Source organism: Lates calcarifer, linkage group LG5 (assembly GCF_001640805.2).
Source record: "Lates calcarifer isolate ASB-BC8 linkage group LG5, TLL_Latcal_v3, whole genome shotgun sequence".
Taxonomy (NCBI): domain Eukaryota; kingdom Metazoa; phylum Chordata; class Actinopteri; family Centropomidae; genus Lates; species Lates calcarifer.
In genome coordinates this window covers 8605590-8630741 of record NC_066837.1, presented here as the reverse complement: position 1 = coordinate 8630741, position 25152 = coordinate 8605590, and the positions used below count along the sequence as shown (strand labels likewise).

Below are 25152 nucleotides of genomic sequence, written 5' to 3'. Positions count from 1 at the left end.
GAAATGCACTGAAGCGAGCGTGGGCTTTGGTGTGTTTTGTTTTTTGGAGGATATGCTCTACTGGAGCTTTGATCTATGGCCTTGTCACAGTGAAGGATACGTTCTATTTTCTTTCCTTGGTATTAAATCAGTAGTGGAAGATGGGCCTAAATCAGTGCCATTGGTCATGTAACCTGCCTATTCTCTTCCATTTTGTTGTACATCCTGGGCTATAAAAATCTTTGGGCCCAGATTACAGTATAACTCTGTTTGGGGGCAGTGTAAATCCCTGGGATTTTTGCATTTGCTCATCCTCAACCCATTCAGTCGTTTCCTACCACACAGAGCTCTTGGGATTAAACGGATAGAGAAGGGGGCAGGGTGTCCGCTGGGAGCTGGCTCTTTCAGCTCTTGCTTTGAGGATGATGGTCAGCAGCCATTATGTAAGCCAAGTGGATTTCAAATGCATAGTTGAGCCCTTCTCCTCTGTGATGCATGATGCCTTTGTCTGTGTTCCACTAACCGGGTAGCCCACGCACGCTATACAACACACATGCAAACGTAGAGACTGTATAGTAGGCTATACAGCGTCCTATGCACTGCAGAGTCCTTCACATTGTGAAGGACACTGATGCCTTTCGACACCTTTTCTATGCTCACCTTGAAATTTTGTTTGCAGACAGAACTTGATAGCTTCTGTGTCAGACTACCACACATATGAGTCAGATAATGCAGAAAGAAAATGCCTGACACACAAAATAAAGCACTATCATAGTCACTGGCTGTGTTCCACTTTGGATAAAATTACATTACTCAGGCAGATTTGTGGCTGAGCTGTCATAGTTGATCCTTTATTTAAAAAAAAAATACAAGCGGAGGACAAGCCAAAGAACATCAATTAAAGGTGCTCGTGCACTCTCCTGAAACAAACTGGTATGGGCTTAAAGAACAATTCAAATACACCCAATTTCCACTTTATTAGGTACACCTAGCTGAAACTGACTGAGTCTAATTCAACAGCCCTATGATAAATCCTTCTTTAATGAAATTTAAAATGTTCAGTTATTGTTATAACCGTTTTAAAGAGATGCTGATTTAACTTTATAGCCATTTTGGAGACTGTAGTATATGGTACTATATAAACAGTGCCACATAAAGGGGTGGGGGGATGTCACAGGAAATACTGATCTGATTTAGGTTTTTTCTGTTTACTGCACTTCGCATGAGATTAATTGATGAATAAAAATTAATTATGGGATTATTTTTTATAGCAGCCTCACTTTACCTTTAGTGAAGAATAAGTGGAAAATGAATAAATATGAGAAACACCAGCACAGGACTAAAAAACTCTATTAGTTTTAGATTTCTGCCTACTTACTGAACTGTACATTTTCTGAGCTCTGAGCAACATTACTGAAATACAGTCAGATGAAGCAATGAACGTGAGCAGTCAGATGATCAGAAAGATTTTTTAAGAACAATTTTTTTCAATTTTTTCAGCGAAAACAAAGACAAACATTAAAATCACTAGTCAAAGTATTTATTTGAAACATAAATGACTGTTTACAGAGCAAAGTTTTGGTTCAACCTTTACTTACTGTACTTGCTGTATGCACACAGTTTTACAGACTTTTTAACTGCCAGTTTGATCATCTGACTGTTTGTGTTTCTTGCCACGTCTCTTTCTCTGTGGTGCTGTCATGTCCCAAGAGAGTGATGATCAAAGATATGACAAAGTACCCAAGTTTTAAACTGGACTTACACAATGCATTAACAGAGTTGAAAAAAAAGCAGAACCTCCATCAATACCAGATTTTATTTTGCATATGAACAACTCCTGATATCCATGCATACAGTATATGAGCTCACAAGGTGGCAAAGAAAGAGCAAGAGAGAGAGAGAGAGAGAGAAAGGGAGATCTCTCTTACTAAAATATATATTCCACCTAATGAAAGGGACAGTTTTGCAGGGTATAATAAGACAGCAGCAACTCACATTGCTTGCACTTATAGTGTTACAGTGTCACAAATGAGGTTATTAAAATTGGTTAACTTCATTTATAAACTTCTGGTTATATTTTCAACCAAGTGTTGTAGAAATATTTTTTTTATTGGCCTCATAAAATTTTGTCTTCATTTTTACTGGAACCTGATATATCTTACTGTATATCTACAATACATTTCATACAAAATAAACACTTAATATAATGCATGATACATTTATATCATCACTGTAAACATGAAAACAAAACCAACATCATATATTTACTGTACTACAGATACTGCAGAGTCAAACAAAAGTGCTTGATAAAAGACAAAGATAATATGCACCTCTGTTTTTACTGTGATTGTTCAGAGGTCAGATAGCACCGTATGTCAGACTGTGGACAGCCCAGAGGATCGAATTTTTTTTTGTATTGTATTTGGTATTTTTCTTGCTCAGCTTTTTTCCCTCCCCAACTATCAGTCACAGCATATTTATTGTGTCCTCTCAGTACTCCTCTGAGTTCTGGATCAGAGGATCAGACAGAGTCCACCTTGACCTGGTTATTGTTGGTCATGAGTGGTGATGGTTTACTCTTGAGCCTCTCCCCTGCATCGTTTGAGCTGTCCTGGAAGAAGATGCGTGCCGTGCACACCGACACTACAATGCGCTTGTACTCACGCCGGAAGTTCTGGTTCAGCACACCGTACACAATGGCATTAAGGCAGCTGTTGAAGTAGGCCATAAAGTAGCTGGCCACAAATAACCACTCGGGGATGAGGGGAATCACGACCTCCGGTTTGATCGCTACGGCTAGGCCGATGAAGTTGAGTGGCGCCCAGCAAACGGCAAAGAGCACGAACACAACGAACATGGTGACAAAGTTTCGAACATCGTGCGGAGTTAGCTTGGGCCGATTGTCTGGTTTGACCCGCCTCCTCACCTGTATGACCAGTATCCAGATGCGCAGGTAGCAGTAGGTGACAATCATGATGGGTAAAATAAAGTGAAAGAAAACAACTGCGATAGTGTACGCTGAGCTGGCTGACTGTTCAAAGGTGCAGGAGTAAACCCGCGCATCATACTGAAGCGAACCCACAAAGAGGTTGGGCACAATGGCCACCACAGTCAGTGCCCAGATGAGCATCACATAGCAGACAGAGTTTTTGTCACTGTACAGTTTATCGTACTTGAGGCTGTGGCAGATGTAACAGTATCGGTTGATGGCGATGCCGGTGATGTTGAAGATGGAGCCAATGACGCTGACGCCCATGAGGAAGCCACTGATCTGGCAGTGGACGTAACCCAGGTTCCAGCCATTGTGGAAGATGGAGGTGAGGACCAGAGGGTACGGGTAGATGGCCACCACAAGGTCTGCCACTGCCAGGCTCACCACAAAGATGTTCCCTGCAGACAAAATGCAAACCCACGTGGGAGAGACAAGGGAAGACACATGAGTCACTGACAACAGAAGCAGAGCAAATTGGTCCAATGAACAAGATAAAGAGAGCACGAGTGATTCTGCCAAGAAGCTGCAAATTGTTCATTCAGAAACAGTCTGGAGTTATCTACCTGATAAAAGGATTGGAAGCCATTTGCTTCAGTGTGGAGAAAGTGCCAATGTATAGAACAAATATCAGCTTCCAGAGAAAAAAACACCCGTGAAGTCACCCGGGTAATTTTTGAAGGTAACATTTCAAGCTTGGGTGAAGGTTTTTTATAAATTCAACAGTATCATTCTAAAGGTGTTCTGTGTAATGATTTAAATCGAGGTTAAAGGCTCTACGTGTTCGTACTGCACTAACCTATGAGAATTTGAAATGCACAAGCTGCCTGACAGGAAGGACAATCCTTTTGAAAATCCAAAAGGCTATGGTATGTTAGAAAATGGTTGGCGATAATTTAAGTGTACATGCTTTGTAAATATGCTAAAACATGCAAAACAAACACACCAACACAGTCCTTTAGAGACATCCATTTGTTTTTGTCACTACTTTGTTACATAAGCCACAGGGAGAGGGCCTCAAGGCTGGAAGCTGAGAAGGAATAATGTGTAATGTGGAATATGTTGTGTGTATGTGTATCTGTGCACTCGTGTGAACACATTTGGTAGTTTCCCCTGGTGATTTTGGCGTGTGTGAACTTCAGCTTGCATTCTTGTCACCTTTTGATGTTGGTGAATAATGAAAGGGAGGGAGTCCCTGTCGCTAAATAATACATTTTTCTAATTACCAGCAAGGACTCCATGTTAAGCGTGCCAGGCTAACATGATCTACAGGCAGGACGGTAATCAAATGCATACAAGGCCCCCCCAAACTGATGGGAAAATTATACATGGCATGTTGGAGTACACACTGTTGCACACAGAGGGTCGTCAGACAGCGACTGTGATCTTTGGCCTGTCTCAGCATGAAATACATGACATGTACTTCAAAGAGAAAAAAGAGCAATCTTACTGTGCTCTGTGGAAGCAGCCTCACTTGCACATGAAGGTTCAGTCCATTGTTTCCCTTGTTTTTCTTAATTATGCCAACCTCTACTTATAAGCATTATTTACTGTTGAGTGAGTCATGAGGATACTGGAGGATCCTAACATGTAGCCACACAGCATTTTCACAACTGTCACTTACAGCTCAGTGGAATGCGTTGAATGTATAGCAGCGAGCACTGTATTACAAGGTCTAATGACAGGCCCGCATACAGTTTTGCCTATGTGACAACACCCTGTCACAGATGCATGTCAATGATGCATTTACTGCATGTCAGATGAGAAGTAAGCACGTCGTATATCGTTACAATCGCTCTACCGGAAGAGGCAATTTCATTTCTGTGCTGACATTCAGTCTGTCAATATCAGACACACCCCCGCCTCCGACCTGCAGGCAGACCTGTCAGTCTCACCTGAGCATTAGAATTATGCAACTGATCAGCCTGGTGACCTGCTATTTCCCGTCGAACATACCATCCATTCCACTGCCAGGGATCACATGCCGCTATTAATTAAGTTTTGTCCTTTTATATCTGTCATTCAGCCGCCCTCTATAGGGAATTAAGCGCACCTGCTGTTGTTACATGATCCCATGACTGGGTGACTTTACTGTATATATATGTGCATGAGTGTGTATCTATCTTTGTGGGAGCTCACTCATGTTAGTCTACATGCATCCCTGTGTGTGTAGCTGCTACATATTGCCACTAATGCTCAAAATTTCCTCATTATATCTTTAAGACTTGGTTTTAAGGGTCACGTTAGAATTAGGCTTAGCTTAAAATTAGTTTGGACTTGCATGTACAGTAGCTGTGGTGGCTCAAGTGGCAGTCGTTCTTTTTTTTTTCTTTTGGCCACCTGGGAGCAGCAAAGCAAGTTGTAAACACAACATTGACGTTATCACCTTATGAGGTTGTTGTTACTGTGGCTAACATAGGTGTCAGTAAACAGCTGTTTATTCACACATCCAACAGACATGAAACAACAGCAACATTCATGACTGATGGTGGCTGGCTGCAGCAAGTGAAGCTTCATACAGACACTGCCAAATGAGAACATGTTTTTCATGTTTAGAGAAGGTGTTGCGACAACGTGCAAACAGTCACATTAAGGGGTTCCCTCTCCCTCCCTCGGCTGTTCTTTACTGTAACAACCCTGTTAAAGGATTTTAAACTCAAGTCACTGAGTATTAACAGTCTTGACCTTGACAAGGTCATGTTGTGAAAGGCCTTCAGGCAGCTGGGTCTTTTGGCTGTTGGACTCTCTCACTCACTGTCTCTGTCACTGTGACTTGTCTTGTGATTGACACATCACTCTGAGTTTTCATTTGGCTTGAGGAGAGATATGGCCTGGTGCTGTGTCCCTTTTTCCATTCTGCAACCCCACACTTTCAACCAATTTCTGTTAGGATTTAGGTACTAGTGAAGTCCATCTGAGCATTTATTTTGTCTCTGTAGCTCGCAATGAATTTTGACACAGACTGACAAGCTAAAAAGATGTACAGATATGCATTTAGACTGTGTCCAGCCACGCTGACTTTTTCACATTTTATGGTGTAGCAACATAATCTGAAAATGGAGATTATTTTTTGGGGTGACAGAAAATGAAATCCTGGTATCACATCCATATTAGTTTTTAATAATATACTGTATGTCAATGCTTTGAAAATTAATCTTTTGCAGTAATGACGCCTTTTGAGTCTCTATCAGCCTGAAACATCTGATTTAGGATTTTGTCCCATTTTTCAGACCACGGTTACTCTGGCTCAGTCAAGCTGAAAGTGAAGCGTCTGTGAGCTGCTATACTGAGGTCTTTCCACAGATTCTCCAAAGGGATTTAAGACCTGGCTTTTGCTGGGTCATGCAAGGACTATCACTTTCTTGTCCTGAAGCCACTGCAGTGATATAGAAGGGCTGTGATTTGATACGGAGCTTAGTGTAAGTGCAGTCAGGGACATTATTTTATTCTTAAATCTCTTGCTTCTACTTGTTCATTGACTACTTTCATCTAATCATTTAAGCTCCACCTCCTGGCTCCTCTCCATTCACAAATTTTGCCTCTTCAAATGAGGTAAAAAGAGGCAATTCCCTCTCAGTTCATATTATCATACTATATCCTCTCATTAATCAGTGTGTATGTTATTTACTACAATCATCTCCTCCTGCACTTCTGTCTCACAATGTTGACCTCCCCCACAGACATCAACATAACACTGGCCAATGACCAATTATACGGTTATTCCCAGTAATTGCCCATTAGCCCAGATTAAGTCTAAGCCAAGAACTGATCTAACAGAAGACTTCACATTTAGCTGTGTTTATTCTTCCTCCAACTTCACAAGTCCCCTGTCTTTCTGCACTGAAAAGAGCATGCACAGCATGAGGCTGCCACCTTCACACTTTTTTGTTAGACCAGTGGTGAGCTGTCTGTTTCCTCCAGACTGCCTTGCATTACAGCTGGAGAGATAACATTTTTCATTGTTTCAGAGCAATGTTTTGTTCTTGGAATCACACTGTTTTGAGCAGTGGCGTCTTTCAGTCTATCTGACATGTTGCTCAGCAAGTGCAGCTCTGACTTCTGGCATACAAAAGGTGTTATCTCAGCAAACCTTAAGTTCCACCATCAGTCTTTGGAATCTTTGTCACTTCTCTAACTGACACCTTTATTGCCCAGTTGCTTGGTAAGACAGCTTGCTGTCACGTTTAGAATATTAGCTTCATGGTAATTGCAATTATTGTTGGAAGTGTATTATCCTGTGAATCTCAAACACAAGTTGTTTTGTATCCTTCCCTGGATTTATAACACCTCAAAAGTATGTCTGTGAATTGTCTCAGTTCCAATCTATATGCAACACTGTTATTATTTCTAGAAGTTTTCCCACATAAAATATTCCAGTTCAGTACATGTGTTACAATCCCAGACGAAACTGAATAAAACTCTCTAAAGTTCCCTCCAAAGTACTCTCTTCAGACAGAGCTTACTCCCAGGATGTGTGTTTCTTAAAAATCAAAACTCAGTGAAGTACTTTGAAATATATATTTAAAGTGACTAGACTAAACTGTTTGAGTGCTTATAGGTTATTTGTAGCAAGATATCTTTTAAAGACGTCAATCTAGTAGCAGTCTGTGCAGACAACTGTCTACCAACTGTTAGAGGCTGCTACACTGATGGATGTTTAATGTGAACTTGATGTCTCTTTCTTAAAATGGAAGTTCTGATAACATTTAAAGGAGTAGAAAAAATGTGGGTGTTTAGCTTCATTTCAGATTTTGAGCAGATGGTAGACTGTACTGTATAGCATTTGTGCCTTCACCAGCACTAAACCCCTGTAATGGTCTGTGTTAGACATAATGTGCATGTGCTGAAGGTTAGCAGCAGGTGGAGCAAGTCTGAATATGACTGCCTCAACACTGTGGCCTTTTGTCCTGACTGCATTAATGAGCTAGACATTTCAGTACCCATGGTCAAAAGTCAGCTCTAACTGGGGCGCCCCCATAGCCGAACAGTTGGTTGTGGTGTGTACCACATGTGCACCTAAGTGCACTGAGCAGCTGGTCCCCGGATCGACTCCTGGTCTGGCTGGACCTTTGCTGTGTGCCATTCCCCCACTCTCTCTCCTGTTTCCTGTCTTTTCTCCACTGTCCTGTCAAAATAAAGGTGAAAAGCCCAAAAAAATAATAAAAGTCAGCTCTAACTACATACCTTTTCAGGGGGAGTTACTGAGGTCAGAATGAATGTATGGAAAAAAAACACGGAAGGCCCTTTAGTACGGCACCCTTAGTGGAACAAACTGAAGAGCACACATTTTAATGTATGATAATGTGTGAGAAACCACTCTAGGAGTATGACTACATTTCAATATGTCAAGAATATGTACATTTTTATTATAATTACATTCCATGTATAGTCCAATGCATTTCTCATACCATGAATTTAAATTATAAACGGCTTTATTTTCATGTGCAAAGACTGGTGAAAGCTGTGCTATAAGACGCGGGTATTTTCCTGACCTTGAAATGTACTTTGTTGCTTTGGTATTTTCACACTCAGTGCTATGTTCTAGATGGAAGCGGTAGCATAAACACATGAGGCAGCACAAGGCAAGGTGTTTACATTTTACTGAAAAATATTGAAAAACAGACCCTTTACTAGTACATCCTCAGTTAGCACAAACTAAATTCTTGGCAGAAATATACAGCAATTACAAAACAATAGTGTAACTTCACACTTTAGCATCTATAGCAATATACTTTAGACAATATGTAAGACTTTACTAAAGATGATCAAACCTTTACCAACATCAAAAGGCAACAGAGGAGATGCGTTTTGTCTGTGTCCTCTAATTTGGAAATCGCCACAACACATGATAACATATGGTGTGCAAACACCAAGATGCTATCTGTGAATATCTCATTCATCAGGTCATAGTTATCAAGAAAGTTTAATCGAAAGCAACTGACTATAACTAAGTCAGTTGCTTTCGATTAAACTTCTTGTTACCAAGATGCTATAAATTACTGCAGAAACATCTGTGTGGCAGCACACAGTTATAACCTGGTATTCTGCAGCTGGGTTATTATTATTATTACTATAAGTATTTTGCCTTTAATGGGCAGTCGACAAGTCACAGGAAACAAATGGTGCTTTTCCACTAGCACCCGACTTGGCGCTAATCAACTCAACTCTATTCAGTTTTTAGGGTTTTCCATTAGGTGGTAGTACCTGGGACCAGGTACATTTTTAGTACCTACTCGGATGTGGTTCCAAGCGAGCTGAGTCGAGCCGAAAATGTGACACCAACAGACTGCAGGCCACTGATTGGCCAGGGAGTGACGTCACTGGATGAGTCATGAGAGGGACTCCTTCACAAGAATCAAACCATTTTTAAAACCTGGCAACAGCGACCATGCATTTTTATTATTTCTATTATAGTCATCAAGGTAAATGCCTACATGCAAATCAACACTGTGGTCCAACAACAAGGTGCAGACGTTTCTGTGCTTGGTGGCTGACACCACAGGAGTTTCAGGCTGCCTTGCTATGATGACTCCACCCACGTTGAGGTGGTACTCAATTGTAATGGAATATGACTGAAACTGAGTAGAGTTGAGTTGAGCAGAGTAGTGCTAAAACAGTGTAATGGAAAAGTGAAAAAGTTTCCAAGCTGGAATCAAACCTGGCACGCTGCTATCACAGTATATGGCAGGCATTGTACAGTAACTACCAGGCCACCTGGATGCCCCTTATTGTACTAAATTTATTATTGTCATTGGTGTTATGTGGATCATTGTGTTGCAAAACAACATGACTTGTAAACGGAAAAAAGTAGACTTTAAAGTACCTCCACAAACATAAATTAAACTTTCTAAAATACTTTGGGAAGTTTGTTTATGATGTATACATACTGTATATCCTCTCAGACAACAGTGACTGACTGAGATAATCAATCACCACACCCATCTGACTTTTATTCCACTTTGTTGGAATGATGTGTGCATACTTGAATACATACTCAGTGACCTTGTCACCATGACCTTGCACTTTGTGTTGGTTTTTGCTGCTACCCTTAAAACAGAGCCCTCAGTGTATTTAGCTCTCTGCATCTTTTCTTTGCTTCTACGAAAACACTCTCCTTGTGGGTTTTCTTTCATTCATTACTGCGGTGTGACTGCTCATGCATGATTCAGCGATCAGTAGTCACAGTGTCTGTGCCAACAAATTCGAAAGTCTTGAACAAAGCTAAGCTCTTGATGAATGAGAGGATATGATGTGTTTTGTGTGTGTGTGTGTGTGTGTGTGTGTTTGTGACTCTGTGTGTGGAATTCACTCAAAATATCTCCCAGCTACCACTATGACAGGGAAAAAAAAAAAAAGGATTATCGTGGCAATCCGTCCAGCAGAAATAGGGTGGCAGCTCCTGGGTGTGCACACAGAAATGTGACAAAGTGCACACAAAACAATAACTGTGACGGTGGAACTTAACTTGAACTGCATTAATAATAATCCAAAGAGAAACAGAGTGAGCAAGAGAGGTTAAGAGAAAGGGAGGGGAATTAAAACAGAGTGAGAAAAAGAGAATGAAAGCAGCCCCATACAGAAGAAGAGTGATTATGTCCCTGGGTCACTATTGGATTTGCGGATATTGTGTTTATGAATGAAGCCAGTGACAGGCGTGGATGATGAGACTCTCAGCAGGTTTAATCTCCTCTCTTCTCTTACAGGACCTATTTCAAGAGTCTAGGATGAGTGCAAAAAAAAACAAAAAACCACACACAGTACATTAACAATAAAACATGGAACACAAAATCTGTCAGTGGCCATCTCTGTTACTGTACAGAAAATCTGTTAGTGAGAATAGTGGGAAAGGAAGCACTTTTCATATGGATTTAAGTGGAAGTGGTTTATTCCTATCCTGGTGTAGCAAAGGCAAGAGGGGATTTACAAACTGACCCCAAGTGCCCTCTCTGCTAGGGAAGTACCAGCCATAAACAGCAGAGTGGAAGACAGTCAACCTGATTCTAGTTTCGCACCAAGCACCAAGGGCTGTTTTCATGAAGCAGCTGGCTCAGAGTAGCCTGAAGATTATTTAAATGTCGAGAATCAAGTGTTAATCACCACAGTTAACACTAATACACAAACAGCGTGAGTTAAACAAAAATCTTCTGAATGACCAACACAAGGTTTCTTTTTGTGGGCTTAATTCAAGGTTATTTCCTGACTCATGACATCCATGAATGTTTATCACTATGTGCCCCTGTGCAATTCCCTCATCGGATAGAGAAAGTTTTCCCATTGGGTATGAGATTCCTTTCGAGATACTCTCAAGTTAGAACACAATGTCCTTTATTCTGAACCATTTTTTAAACAGTAGGGCATTTTCTGTTTCTAATACGACAGGAATTTTGTTTGCAGCAACCCATTTCAGATCTATCACTATTTCATCTTTTCTTTATTTAAGGAATAAATGAGCCCGTTTTCCTTGACACTCTTATGATGTCCTGTGGGTTTTAGCACTGGGATTCAATTTGAGTGAGATTTTTAACAACATCTCAGATCTCATCTTAGGTTTATCACCTAGCTGGCCTACCACATCAAATACAGTAATAAACAAAACAAAACAACAACAACAACAACAACAAAAACCATATAAGCAGCCTCAATCTCAAATTGCTGGACTTCTTTCTTACAGCTACCACTACAATTTTGAGGATCATGTGTTGTGAAAATACCTGTCCGCCATGCTTACTTTCTCTGGTCAGGGAGCAGAGATGACAAAACACCACGGGTGGTGTCACACTGGATGTCAGCCAGGCCCCCACAGCTGGTGGCCTGACACAGCCTGACAGGACCAGTCACGTCTTCCAGATAAAGCCCCCTAGACAAGTTGTCCAATGTCATGTTGTCAATCTGATTACACAGTCTTCATGTGTCATGAACTAGTGGCAAAACAGGATATAAAAAATTAACCTGCTTGTCAGACCAGTCATGAAATTTAACAATATTCACATCTGTAATATCTGCGGTTGAACACCAGTTTTGTCATCGTTAGTCATAGATGAGCATTTATCTTTCCATCACACTTGATGAGCATCAGGTCATTGTGTGGGGGATACTGTACTTTAGATCCCCTGAGGAGCTGTGGGTTGGGTGAACCATGTGGCCACAGCTCTTGTAGCTGCTGGTGCTGTTAAGATTTACAGTACTCCAGCTGCTCCCCAGTGAGCATCACTCTGTGGTTCAGCCACAGCATCTGTAAACTAGAGAAAAACTCAATATTATCTATACAGTTCTATGTACTGTAGCATATTCTTCACCTCCCATTTAACATCCAAGATTAGACTAGAGGATGTAAGTAAGAAGACAATGGCAGCAGAAATCCTTATCTGAAGCCACATGCTGTTTGCATTAAGGTATTTCTGCTGAGTTCCAGTCCCATCAGATAGTCATTAATGCGGCAGGTGCAGGTTACTTTGCTGATGCTAGAATCCAGATCCTTTAACCCCTTTCATACCAGGGATGTGTGAATGACGTGAGTTTCAGCCATGCTTCATTCTAGTGTTGCTGATTCATCCCTGTGCATTCTTGTTCACAGAAACTGTAAATTGTAAAGCTTTAATTTTCCTGTTTTTGTCCACCTGTTGTGATATATACCAACCAAACATGGCATTTTGCATGTAAGGCATAATTTGTTCAACTTAATTTTTTACTCCAACAGCTCTACTGTTAGCTACTTATAATGCATTATGATTACAACTGGGGGCATGAATAACACCAGATTCTTATACCATGCTGCAGACATTATTTTTTCACAATGATCACATTTTACTGTCACTACGGTCTTTTGTGAAGCTTAGTTAGAGTGCACCGTTTCAAAACCAAATTCTAACAATCAAACTGAAAAGAACCGTTGCTGCAAAGTGACCTTTACAAAATGCACACAACATTACAATCTCCAAAATAAAGGAGTCATTTTCGTTGTTTCCTGTCTAAAAGTCCTTTCAAACAGAAGGACAGCATATTAAGACAAATTATCTGCTGAAAAACAGATTTTTGAGGCAGTATTCACCCCCACCTGTCCCCACAAGAGAAGTACCTTTTAACCCAAGCCACCACCACCCCTCCATCCTGCCTTACTATTCCACAGGTGATTCCAGTCTGAGTAGTCGAGTAGCTGTCTGAAAGGTAGACCAGTGCAGAGCATGGCAGGAGGCTGATGGGTTGACCCAGATAGAGGGAGACAGACTTAAAGTTCAACCAGGACACATGGGATAGGTTTGAGTACAATTTTATCGGTGACCACTGCTTCTCTCTGTCTGTATCTCTCTCAAACACACACTCACACAAACCCCAAACTATTGATTGTGCTCCACTTGTCTCCTTTAAAAACCCACAGTGATGCCTGCACTGTGACAGTTTAATCTACAGTTCATACAGCAATGCTCCTCTAATTTGCAGCGTTCACTATTTACCTGCTTGCCATGGTTATGGTTTTCCTACTGTATGCTTCAGCGGATTCAATCCAACACAACTGGGAATGGAGGCAAAGTGAAAACTGAGAAGACTGTGTTTTCATTTCCAGATATTGCTTCATTTCCCAAAGACAAAGTTAGAATTTGTGAGAAGGACAACAAAAGTCATGTCAGTTACGTAAGATCGTACAAATCCAGCTCTGCAGACAAGAGGGCTACTGTATAGATGAACAGTGGTACTGTCTGCAGATGGTCACATGGAGGGTGTTTCAACATTCAATCCTGCTGCTAGTTGCACTGAAGCTCCTGCAGGTTAGTGAATGACAAAGAGCCCCAGGGCTTTAGAATATTACATGGAGCTGCGTTTGATAGCATTTTAGTTCAGAGAAAGCTATCTTGACTTACTGATCAGCTTTTTTCACCAACAAATAAGAAACAATAACTAAATATATGTGCTTGTAACAAAATGTGTGACAAAACTAAAGCTAGTACTTCTTGCATACAGATAGATAAGGATATTGTGCTGCTATAATGACAGTTCACAACAAAAATGCTATCGCTTTAAGGCCCAGGTACCCCAGAAAGTGGTAGAGCAGAATTCATACTCATATCTTTGCAAAAAATGTATGGTATGTATAGTATGACACTGTCTCTTAGTCTTGCCCCCCAGTGTCCAGTCATGGTACTGCATTATATATATATATATATATATATATATATATATATATATATATATATATATATATATATAATGCTTATGTGCTAATGACCAATTTTTATTCAAATGAATGTGCATCATCTTGGCATCCCATATACAGTTTCTGTAATACTGCATCCATGGTTATTACTTACAGGGTTCACTGTTACCTAATGTAGCTGGAACATGCTAGCAAAGTGAAAAAAGTGCATTTATGTTGCCCCCACAAACAAATTCACTGATTATAGCAATTCTTTTGAAATTAACTGCTTTAGCTGTAAAACGTCACTGTGTTAATTGCTGGTGTGGCCTTTACAAAGTGTAAAACAGCAATTATAAACAAACCTAGACAGTAAATGTGTCCATCACACCCCGATAAACCATAAGTAATCGTGTTAGGACACAGAACAACAACAGAAATTTGACTGAATATGATATACTGTAATAATTTCAAGTAACTGTGGAGAAGAAAATAACAAATAAATGACCAAATTCTGACTGAAATGATTACACGTTTTTGTCAAAAGAAGAAGTGAAAAAATAAATAAATAAAAGCCACTCTTACCCTGGCACACAGACTCCTCCAAGCACTCACATTTCACATCCTTACACACATACACGCACACACAAATGCACGCATACACACAGAGCAACCAATTACAGGGTAGCTTGGATTCCCATTTGCAATTACCAAGCAGCTTGATCCTGTCAGAAGATTGGATTGATCCCATTTATGTCATTTAGGTCCCTGGAAAGCAAGTATTTAATGAGGAGTTACTGCCACTCATTATGAAATGAGCACACTCATTATGCTTCAAGGTCACTAAGGGTACTTTACAATAAACACCAAAGCTACAGTAATATCCAGACTGTTACTGTAAAAAATTACAACTTTGAAAACATGAAGTATGTTTATATTATGTAATGTTCTGTCCTCCACATTTAAATGGTTTTAACTCATCTTAATTTAAATACTACGCATCTTTTACTCTAGTGCTCAAAAAAATTATAAATAAACCTCTTGTAGCTGTAAAATTAATACAAATCACTAGTTGCAAAATGCTTTTAGTCTAAAGCAAGCTTTTGTATTACATATTAAACTTGTAATAAATGTCTTCTTGCCTGCAAGTACTCACATAAACAAGGGTTTCAAACAAGGGAACCATTCTCCTGTTATTTATTACACATTATAAAGCAACCATAGAAAACTAAATGAGAGGAGACATTCTGGTTAATTTGTAATAAAATAAAAATTAAACCATAAAGAGCAGAGGAGTCTCCCTGAGTTGCTTCCTGAATTGGCAGAGATTGTGGTCACAATTAAATTAACTACTGGTAAGAGACCGGAAGGGAATCTGTGCAGATATCAAAGGACAAACATTTGTACAGCTTATGTACAGCCATCAACCTCCCTGACCTCCACAACCTTATTTTTCACTGTGATTGCTGAACCCTTCCTGCCCCTATATGCCAGGTAGCTGCATATGGAGCTAGGATGTATTTTGTATATTAATGATACATCACTGTATATAACAGCCCCCCCACCTCCCATTTAAAATAAAATGGCATTTAAATACAGTACAAGTAAATATTTATGCCTGTGGCTGAAGTTATTTTCAATTAACTATTAATATACTTTACAGTGGTTGTGAAGGCAGTTTCATACATGGTGGAACTTCAGAGCTTATCACACTGCACAGCTGATGCCGGGTGTGTATCTGTGAGTGTGTATGTGCTGTTTGCTCCACTTTCTCATGACAGCTGCTGTGTAACTTCAGGTTCTTGCTCTGAATGAAATATTTGCAGCTTGGTATTAGAAACCGTAGATGCAGTGTTTTCACCAGTGCCCCAAAGACATCTGTCTCCACAGCTCGGAAAGCCACCATTTCTCTACGTACAGTAGATGATGGGTGTGATGTCCTTCCAGTTGGCTTTTCGTTGTAACATCTTTCAGCAAATTGTTTTGGTTTCTTGAGCCAGCAGCTTTTTTGTTTTGGTTCATCAACCACATTTCCAGCAGCCGCTCTGTTCAGCAAAGAAATACAAACCCAATCTGACAAATACACTACCTGCTCAGCAGCAAAAAGCATACACAGTTAGCAACTAGCTGGCTCAGAAGTTGTTGAAGACCAAAACAGAGTTTAAAGGAGAATGAATGTGCAACTCCAAATGAACGTTAATGTTGCTTCATGCCTGCAGGATGTTGAAATAGACAACTGCTTTCTAGAACATTCACAACAACTTTACAAGGCAATAATACGTCAGTGTTGTGTTTACAGGTTATTGTGCTGCCCCCTAGAGCTACATGTGCAAGAGTTGGAGTTCATTCTCAAACATTCCTTGTGGTTGCTGTTTAAAAAGGTCACTGCAGCTGTTGCTCTGCATAGTCTGCAGATACTTTTATTCCACTCATCATCCAATCTTTACACATGAAGCGTCCTGTTCTGTTCTCTTTTGGTCCTGCCTCTTTAACTCTGCCCATCTCCATTTCTTCACTACTTAGCATGCAAATGTGCATTTCATTTAGCATAAAAATGGAAAAGTATGCTGACAATCTTCTATTGACCTGTCAGTGACATTGCCTACATTAACAGCTGTACTGGTTAGCATGCAATGAGCTGTGCTAATGTTCACTGTGCAATTTAAGTGACAATTAAAATGCATGGTACTCTACTGTTGTGCTGGCAAAATGCATGAGACAGGATTGTATGTACAGTTTTAGGTAATGATTCAGTAATGTGATACGTTATGTAACTATCCTAAAGCCAACAATCCTTTGTATATTTTGATATATTGTTTCTGTTCCCATGGAAAATTGAGGTCAGACCAGAGCTTTAGCATCTGTTGAGCTTTATTATATATGATTAGTTTGTGCAGCAGTTATTTCCATCATCCTATCTGACCCCAATTGACCCGAAAGAGCTCAATGTAATCTCCTTATACCATAGTTGGGATTCTTTCTGCATTTTTTGGAATGTCATCTTTTTACTGTGTTTTCAGACTTGCATACCATAAATTTGAGGGCTTTGAACAGATGAGCCATATTTTATTGCTGTGGTTAACAGCTTATCTTACCATTTTTTTAGTGTCACTCAAAGCATAAGCTTTGGACACAGACTCTAATTTCCTATTTACTGCATGTAACAGCTCTGCTTCAAAGTCACAGAGCAGCCAGAATGTCATATTCTCACTAATCCCCATATTAAAAATCCACTATCTTTATTTTTGCATCACTAGTATTTTCCACATTCACGTGTCCCTCAACCTCACATCACTTCCTGTGCAGCCATTCCCATCATAATTATAATGACAAGATCAAAAGTTCATTTAAACATGAGTGTGTGCGTACAGTCACACAAACATAATGTACAAAGAAACTGTATCTAAAAACAGTGTGGAATGAAGCTTCATGGATCAACAGTAAATACACAGAAAAATAAGCATCATGTGTAAACACACACAGGGAGCTGCTGGGAGACAGACATCAATCACCCACCCATGCTTAACATGCAAACCCTCTCTATTCCAGTCTCACACACTCACTAATAGACATAATATTCTACCACAATGACACCACCAAGCTGGTGGCAGAAAGGAGGATCCAAACACGAGCAACACTATCAGGACACATCACTCCTTGTACAATATTATTTTTTATGAGATTTTCATCTTTTTTCCAGGCGTGGAAAAAATGGACCCTGATGTGTCTCTGTTTAGCTTGTGTTTGTTGTCATTTGTTGTGGGAGTTAAACCTAAGGGATTTGTGGAAATAAGAAAACAAACCAAATTCAATCTTGCAAGCATAACAAGAGCTGCAACTGACAAATATTTACAAAATTACCATTTTTTTTTTTCAATACAACAAAGAACTGTTTAGCCTATACAGTGTCAGACATCCAAAGTCCAAAGGGACATCTTCAGATACTTGTTTTGTCTGACTGAATATTTTTACACTAACAATGGATTAACTGACTCTATGTATCAGGTGTACAACCTTACTGCTCTGATGAGCCCACTGTATGCCTCCTTCCTATTAAATACAGAAAAACTTAGAAAATAGTTGGTGAACATGGTGGATGATAAGCAGATAACAGGTACAGTAAATGTGTTGTTGTTTTTAGTTGTGTAAATGAGTAAGTGTAAATGAGTAAATAAGTGTTTGCTGTGTATCAACATACTGACTTTAGAAATTGTGGTCTGTCTCCCAGAAATGAAAACACACAATCGTGCATACTGAGACACACACAGACTTAGCCCCTCCTCCTATCCATAACCCTCAGAACTGTGTGTTCACCCTCAAAAGTTCACCCACAAAAGTTAACCAAAATCCATTTCTAATTCTCATTTTATTAGTCTAACCTCAACTGTGAAGAAATGAGGATCAGTCAAAATGACCTCACTTAGCAAAAATGCCCTCAGTCTGAATCTTTTGGTCCTAAAACATACACATGCACACATGCATGTGTGCGTAAGCGCGCGCACACACACACACTCACTATCCTAGTCTGAAATTACAGCACAGGGCAGTAATTTGGACTCTTGACAGGATGATTTAGCTCATGTGGAATTAATAGACACAGATGATGAATGAATGATCAATTACTCATTTTGGATCTGATGATATTGTATTTAAGGCTCTGCACAGAGTAATTGACAGCATCTGCTGCCGCCTTTCTGAAACCTAATTGAATTACAAAAAAAGGGGAGGACAGATTTTCATACTCTGTTTTCACTACAATCTGATGTGCAGCTCTCCAAACATTTTTCACTCTCAGCAGGAAAAGCTGCTCTCATCCTCTGGCAACATCATCACCCTAACCCCGTGGGCATATCACAAGCTATGCATCTCTCCACACCAGTTCATGTAACTTTCCCATCCTAAGAGAACACTGTAGGCCAAAATCTGTTCTGATGTAACCATGTAACTGAAGTCTCCACTTTGGTTACATCAAATCTAGTGCAGGGTTTTTTTTTTTTAAACATAACCTTGACCCAAAAACATTATTTTAAGTTGCTGTGAAATCACCAACTTAGAACCTTAACAGTTTGGACTGACTTGCTTTGTGAAGCTGTCTGATCAACTCAATAAGTATTGACTGGTTAACATTTCTAAATTCTTCAGGTTTGATTGTTTGATATCAGTGCTTAGTGATCTGCTTTTTTCATTATTTTTTGATATTCTATAAACTGCACAATTACTCAGCAGATAATTGGTAGATTAACTGATAACAAAAATACTCATTAGTTGTAGCTCCAAGTGTTCTCTGCCTACCATCTGTATTGCACCTTTGATTTCATGAACAAAAAGTGTAGATGCAGTGTTAAGTATAACTGCTGCACAGTGCATCCATAGCAAAAACCAAGTTGTAATAAACATGCTATGCCAACTGCGGTGGGTATGGTCTGTGAAAGGACTTTTCAGTGTAAATTTACTTTAATCACTACACTTCCCCTTCTCTCTACAATAGTACACTTGTGTCCTTTACTTCATGCCACCTAGGTACCAGCAACATCATTATACAGCATTAACTAAAAGCACTATTTTAATGGCATGGATTGCTACCAAATATGAAAGCATGATAGTGGTATAAACACCCTTGAAATTATTAGCAGAAGAAATGCTGCATTTTTGTTGCAAGAAATGCTGCCAAACCCACTATGAATCAGCACAACTTTAATCAGATTTTAACGACATTTATCTCATCGTTTTGGTTATTAGGTCTGTATGTGTCTGTATTGGGTCCGTGTGACTGCCTCCCAGTGGTTCTCATGGCAGGGAGCTGAAGTAAACAACTGCTTGGTAAATGGAGCAAAACAGAGCTAAAAGACAAGTGAATGTTGAGCCTTGATACAGCTAGATAAAATTATAATGTTGCTCTGTGTCTGCTGGATGTTGAGGTAAGCAGTTGTTTGCTAACATTATTATTTCAGAAACTGTGTTTTTGTGTGTGTGTGTGTTTTGGAGTTTCTCTTCACTGATAATGATCAAAAATCCCTTTAAGTAAGTTTGGGCAATGGACAAGCCTTAATAGAGGAGCGCATAGTGTCACAGTTAAACAGTTCTCAGGAAACAGACAATCTGGGACCAGCTCTAAATAGAAACAGTCTCAAATCCCAACCCTAATGCCCTCATCCTTAACACGCTCTTATTGTGCAATACTGTCAGCAAAATGCCATCCTCCCATCAGTTCTCAGAGCAGATATAAAGGCTGTTCCTAGCATGACACAAGGTGCAGTTATAGTACGATTGGCAGAAAATAGGTACATCTCCATCAGTGAAAATAACCATTCAGTCTACTAAATACAATCCCTTATTCATACAAAAAAATCTGTGTTGCTGTTATGTGTAACCTTACCTGTGATATGTTTCCCATACATTGATTTATTTGTGGCAACATCAGCAATGGCTGCCACATATAGATTCTCTATTTTATTTCTATTTCAAACGGGTAAAAATCTTATTTCCTTGCAGAGCTGCATGCAGTGCATTCATTCTCTCTGCTCCTCCTTGCCCTGCTCTAACTTTCTCTCTCCCTCTCTCTCTCCCCCTTTCTCTCTCTCTCACACACACACACACACACACACACACACACACAAAAGCATTGACAAATGACCTGTCTGTCACAGTCGCACTGGCCATCAGGAGCACCGGGACAGATCCCGTTACATTGGTGGGCCGCCAAAAAACCCCACTAAAATCTAAGATTTTACCATCCCTGTCTGTCTCTTTACCAGCTCTGGGTGCACATGAGAGTGTGCTGCGTGTGTGTGTGCGTGTGTGTCAGGACTGTGCTCACTGGCCAATCACAATATGTAATCAAAACTCACCTACCTGACTCGAGTCAGTTAGGGTTGGTATTTTTTTGACACAACGTGACCCTCCCGTCAGCTACGGCCACAAATAGAATCTAATTCTGTGGGAAACTCTGTATTATGTCAATGACCATTTTGGCGTGACCACTGAATTTCCCCTAACCTTGCCTTATCTACTTTTACTTTAGTCAGTGAACAGCAACCAGAGCAAAACAATCTGGTATTGAATCACTCATAGCGCCTCTAGTTGAAATTACAATTTAAAAGATATTAGGTTGGCTGTGGCAGCAGAATCAGCAAAAAGGGTTCTAATAAATGTCCCAAAGCAGCACTGATATCAGACATATCTACTCATATCTCCCATTTCATCACAGTGTAATATTTTCCATAAAATATATCATTTATTTCTTCATATTACTACACGCCACATGGGTTCATTCTCATACTCTCAGAGAAACCAAGGCTCAGACTAGGTCACTGAGCACTGAACAGCACGAACATCTAACTTCCTACTGCATGATTCCCTATTGCTCTTGGATGGCACCCAAAGAACGCTGGATTGCACCCAAGCGATGTGTGAATGTGTCTGAAAGTGTGACAAAATACACTCATTTAGACAATAATCATGGGGAGCATGTTTATGGGTCATTAAAGGAAAGCATACTGTGATGAGGAAATCTCACACACTAAGCTCCTGCTCATTAGAGGAACGCGTAGGACTCAACTAATTACTTTACAAACGTGACAGGCCACGAAGAATGTGTCATAATCTGCCTCTTGAGAATTAGTGTACACCTCTGCACTGCTAACTGTGACTTGTCTTATCAGAAAAGTGCTGCTGAGAAGCTATGTCAGAAATACTGTTCTTCCATAACTCTGCAGGTAAGTCAAAGTGCAGGAGTCTCTGACACACATGCATCCGCAATAAGAGCCCTTAACAACACAACACTTTACAATTGAATCAGTTATATAAAGTGGATATTGAGTTAAGTGATCTTAAGTGATGCAAAGTAGAAACAAAAATAAACTAAATTGGACTCTGGCTGCATAATAGAGATCTAATAATGGAAATATTCATTGGTGATTAGACTGAATTAAATGGATGAGTTAATGATAGGATTGGCTGTTGGATAACAACATATCATTACACAACAATAAGCATTAAATATTTGGGTGGCTGAGCACATAGAGGCATGCACTTCAAGCCACCTCAAACCAAGCCCAACTGATCAGTAAACATAAGTAAATAATTGGCTATACATTGCGTAGTGTAATATACTTGAGGGCAGCGAAACAAGCTGTAAACACTACCTCAACATATAATAACCTTAAAAGAGTTTACAGAGTGTGGCATTAGCAAACAGTTGTTTAATTAGACATCAAGCAAATACAGATTGATATTAGAATTAATTTAGAGCAGGTAGCATATAATGGGTGTACCGGAGGTATTTTTCTGCCTGCTCCTGAAAACAATGCTGTTTTCAGCAGTGAGAGTGAACCCAAAACAGTACAGTTTTGATAAAACCAAAACAATTAGGTAAAAGAGGCTAAAGGGAACTGTACAGTTGGATGAAAATTCACTGCAAGTGGCCCCCGTTTCACATTACACATATTCACGTGTTCCACTCGTCAAGGTCGCTATAAACTATTCAGATGACTTCAAGCTTTAGCTTTTAGATATTGTAAATATAATACAGAAAATGTTAACCTTGCTGCTAATTTAAAAAAGAATTTCATCTGTGTTATAATAATTTTCCAAGGTGAAAAAACATTACTTTGACTTTAAAGTAATAGGGCATACTGCAAATTATTTCTACAAGATTTTACTGAAGATTGTTCACACTTGCACTGACTTTAAAATGAGTGGAAACTTGTACTTTACTATTTGTGGGCTGATTAAAAAGTCCCCTACAAATAAGCATTAGTTATACTCCTTCAGTCTGCTCCACAGTGAATCTAACAGAGAAGATTTCTAGCTACTGGTTATTATATGACACAAAAGTTTACAGAAGGTTTCTGAGGAAATTCAGGGTGAGTCTTGTCTTGTGCAGACTGAAAGAACAAATGTGTGTCTCCTCAAATGTCTGTAATGTGAAATACAGATTTTTACTGGCCAGACTCTTCTTATTCTTCTTGGTCTCTGAACAACAAAACCTTATCGTACCATTCATTATCTCCAGAGAAATATATGTGCTGTTTTCATGTTTCAGTATTATCAAAATACTTTTTCGTTTTCCTATTTTAGACCTGGCATGGTTTGAACCATGTTACTAATTTCATACAGACAACACGCACCCCTCTAACCTCTGGATTATTTTTAGTATGTAATGCCCTCCCTCCTGTGCTTTGTAGTTACTAAAATTTCTATTTTTATAATGGTGCAGTCATCTGGAGTGAGTATGCAGGACAGTGCTGTGTCTGCTTCATAAACCACCATGCTGAACTCAGAGACAGTGGTCTGATAAGGCTGAATGGAGCAGTGTTCACAGAGCTACATCAAATGGCATTCATGTGTCTGCCAAAAATAATCATCATTACACGCCATTCAACTGAATTGACCCATTGGCTCACAAAGAGTGAGGAGGCTTTCTGACTGTGCTGTTTGCTTGTTGGTCTGCTGGGTGAACTGTGCTCAGTTTTTAGGCCTAACAATGATAGAATAACAAAAAGGATAAAAAAAAATAAGAGAGGAAAAATTTGAAAGATAATGAGGTCAGTTTATGTGTTTGTCTTTTTTTAAATTACATCTGGGAAGGACTGACTGAGCCTGCATATTTCTCTGTTTTTCATCAGTGTCCCGCTTTAACAGTCATACAATCTGACGCATTCACAGCTGGAAGCTGCTGAGTCCGACCACAGTCTTCCACTGTTGGCCACTGAGTAGAAATGGTGGACTAAGTGCTTCGTTCAAGGGCACCTTGAATGCAGAGGAGAGAGTTTCTTGCCTCTCTGTTCTGTTTCTCTCAACTGGGATTCAAACTGGCACCCCTCTCATCACCAGCCAGCATCTCTAACCTCTGAGCTTCTGCTGCCTTGTGTGTGTGTGTGTGTGTGTGTGTAATCAAATAAGTTACAGTAAGCGCTCTACAGTATGCATGTGTTATACACTGTTCCCCTTGGATGAGCATTAGGTTTTACTTGATCTCACTGCCCTAAGCTTCCCATGTGCGTCATCCCAAGCTCCTATCAAGCAGAAAGAAGTTTCACTGTATAACATTGTAAATGATTAAAAATAGCACAGGGAAACATGTGCTTCCCCCACTCCAGCTACCCTGAAGTGGGGGGATGGAATCATAAATGGCTGCAAATATGCTCTCTTGTATGTATAAGTATTTATAGACTTTATGTCGTCCTTTTGAAGTTAAAACATGCTCTGCTCTTTAGTGTGTGAGACTGAGAGACAGACACAGACAGAATGAGAGCAAGAGAAAGGAAACATGTGCAGGGAGTCGCGACACAGAGGACCAGATGCCAGACGCCTGTTCTTGTTAAATTCGACCATGTCAGGCCGGCCATTGTTTAACACTTAATAACAGGCTTAAATCATTTTGCCCACTTGGCCATTATATAATCTGGAATCCACAGGGTTTGTGTGATAACCGTCTTATTGCCTGACTGGCTTGATGCAAAACGCTATTGGCAGAATTCCTCTACAGGTATGCGGTCTGACAACATAACGTCCTCAGAGAACAGTGGGGGTGTTGGATCAGAGTGATGCAAACGGACAGGGTGTCATGGAATATGAAGCCTGGAAGGTCAAATTTAAGTGAAAAGAGAAGAAAAAAAATTGAGCGTGTGTGTTTGAGGGTGAGTAAACTTGGGAGGAGGAGGAGTACAAGGAAGGTGGGAGACTGAGATGAGGCACAAAACTTGGTGAGGAGAGCGCTACGTGGAATGTAAACCAGAAAAAGAAAGAGACAGAGAGGTGTTTTCTCAGAGGAGAAATCTGGAAAAACACAGCCTACATTCTTATCGTACAGCAGATGCAAATCATATATACAGAATGGATTACTGCAGGCAGGCTGTGTGTGTACAAATAATCCTGCAAATATTAGAAAATCATGACAACGCCTAGGAGCTGAGGCACCTTGTAAAGAGTCGACTAAGTCAAATGAGCACTTGCTGGGTCAATTTGTCTTTCTCAGATGACCCTAGAAAGAGGCCTAAACCCAGCACGACAATATGGCACCTGCCAAGTCTGAAATCGTCTGGTCAAATGGAGA

The 25152-nt window shown here is 40.0% G+C and overlaps 1 protein-coding gene across 1 annotated transcript in view; it reads right to left on the bottom strand.

The window, feature by feature from the left end:
* Positions 1-1504: 1504 nt before the first annotated feature.
* The window catches only part of mtnr1aa (melatonin receptor 1A a), a 31272-nt gene continuing 7624 nt past the window's right edge, over positions 1505-25152 (bottom strand). Inside the window, exon 2 of the mRNA XM_018703245.2 lies at positions 1505-3369. Within this exon, the coding sequence (XP_018558761.1) occupies positions 2501-3369 (869 nt within the window). The 3' untranslated portion in view covers positions 1505-2500. The remainder of the gene's footprint in view (positions 3370-25152) is intronic.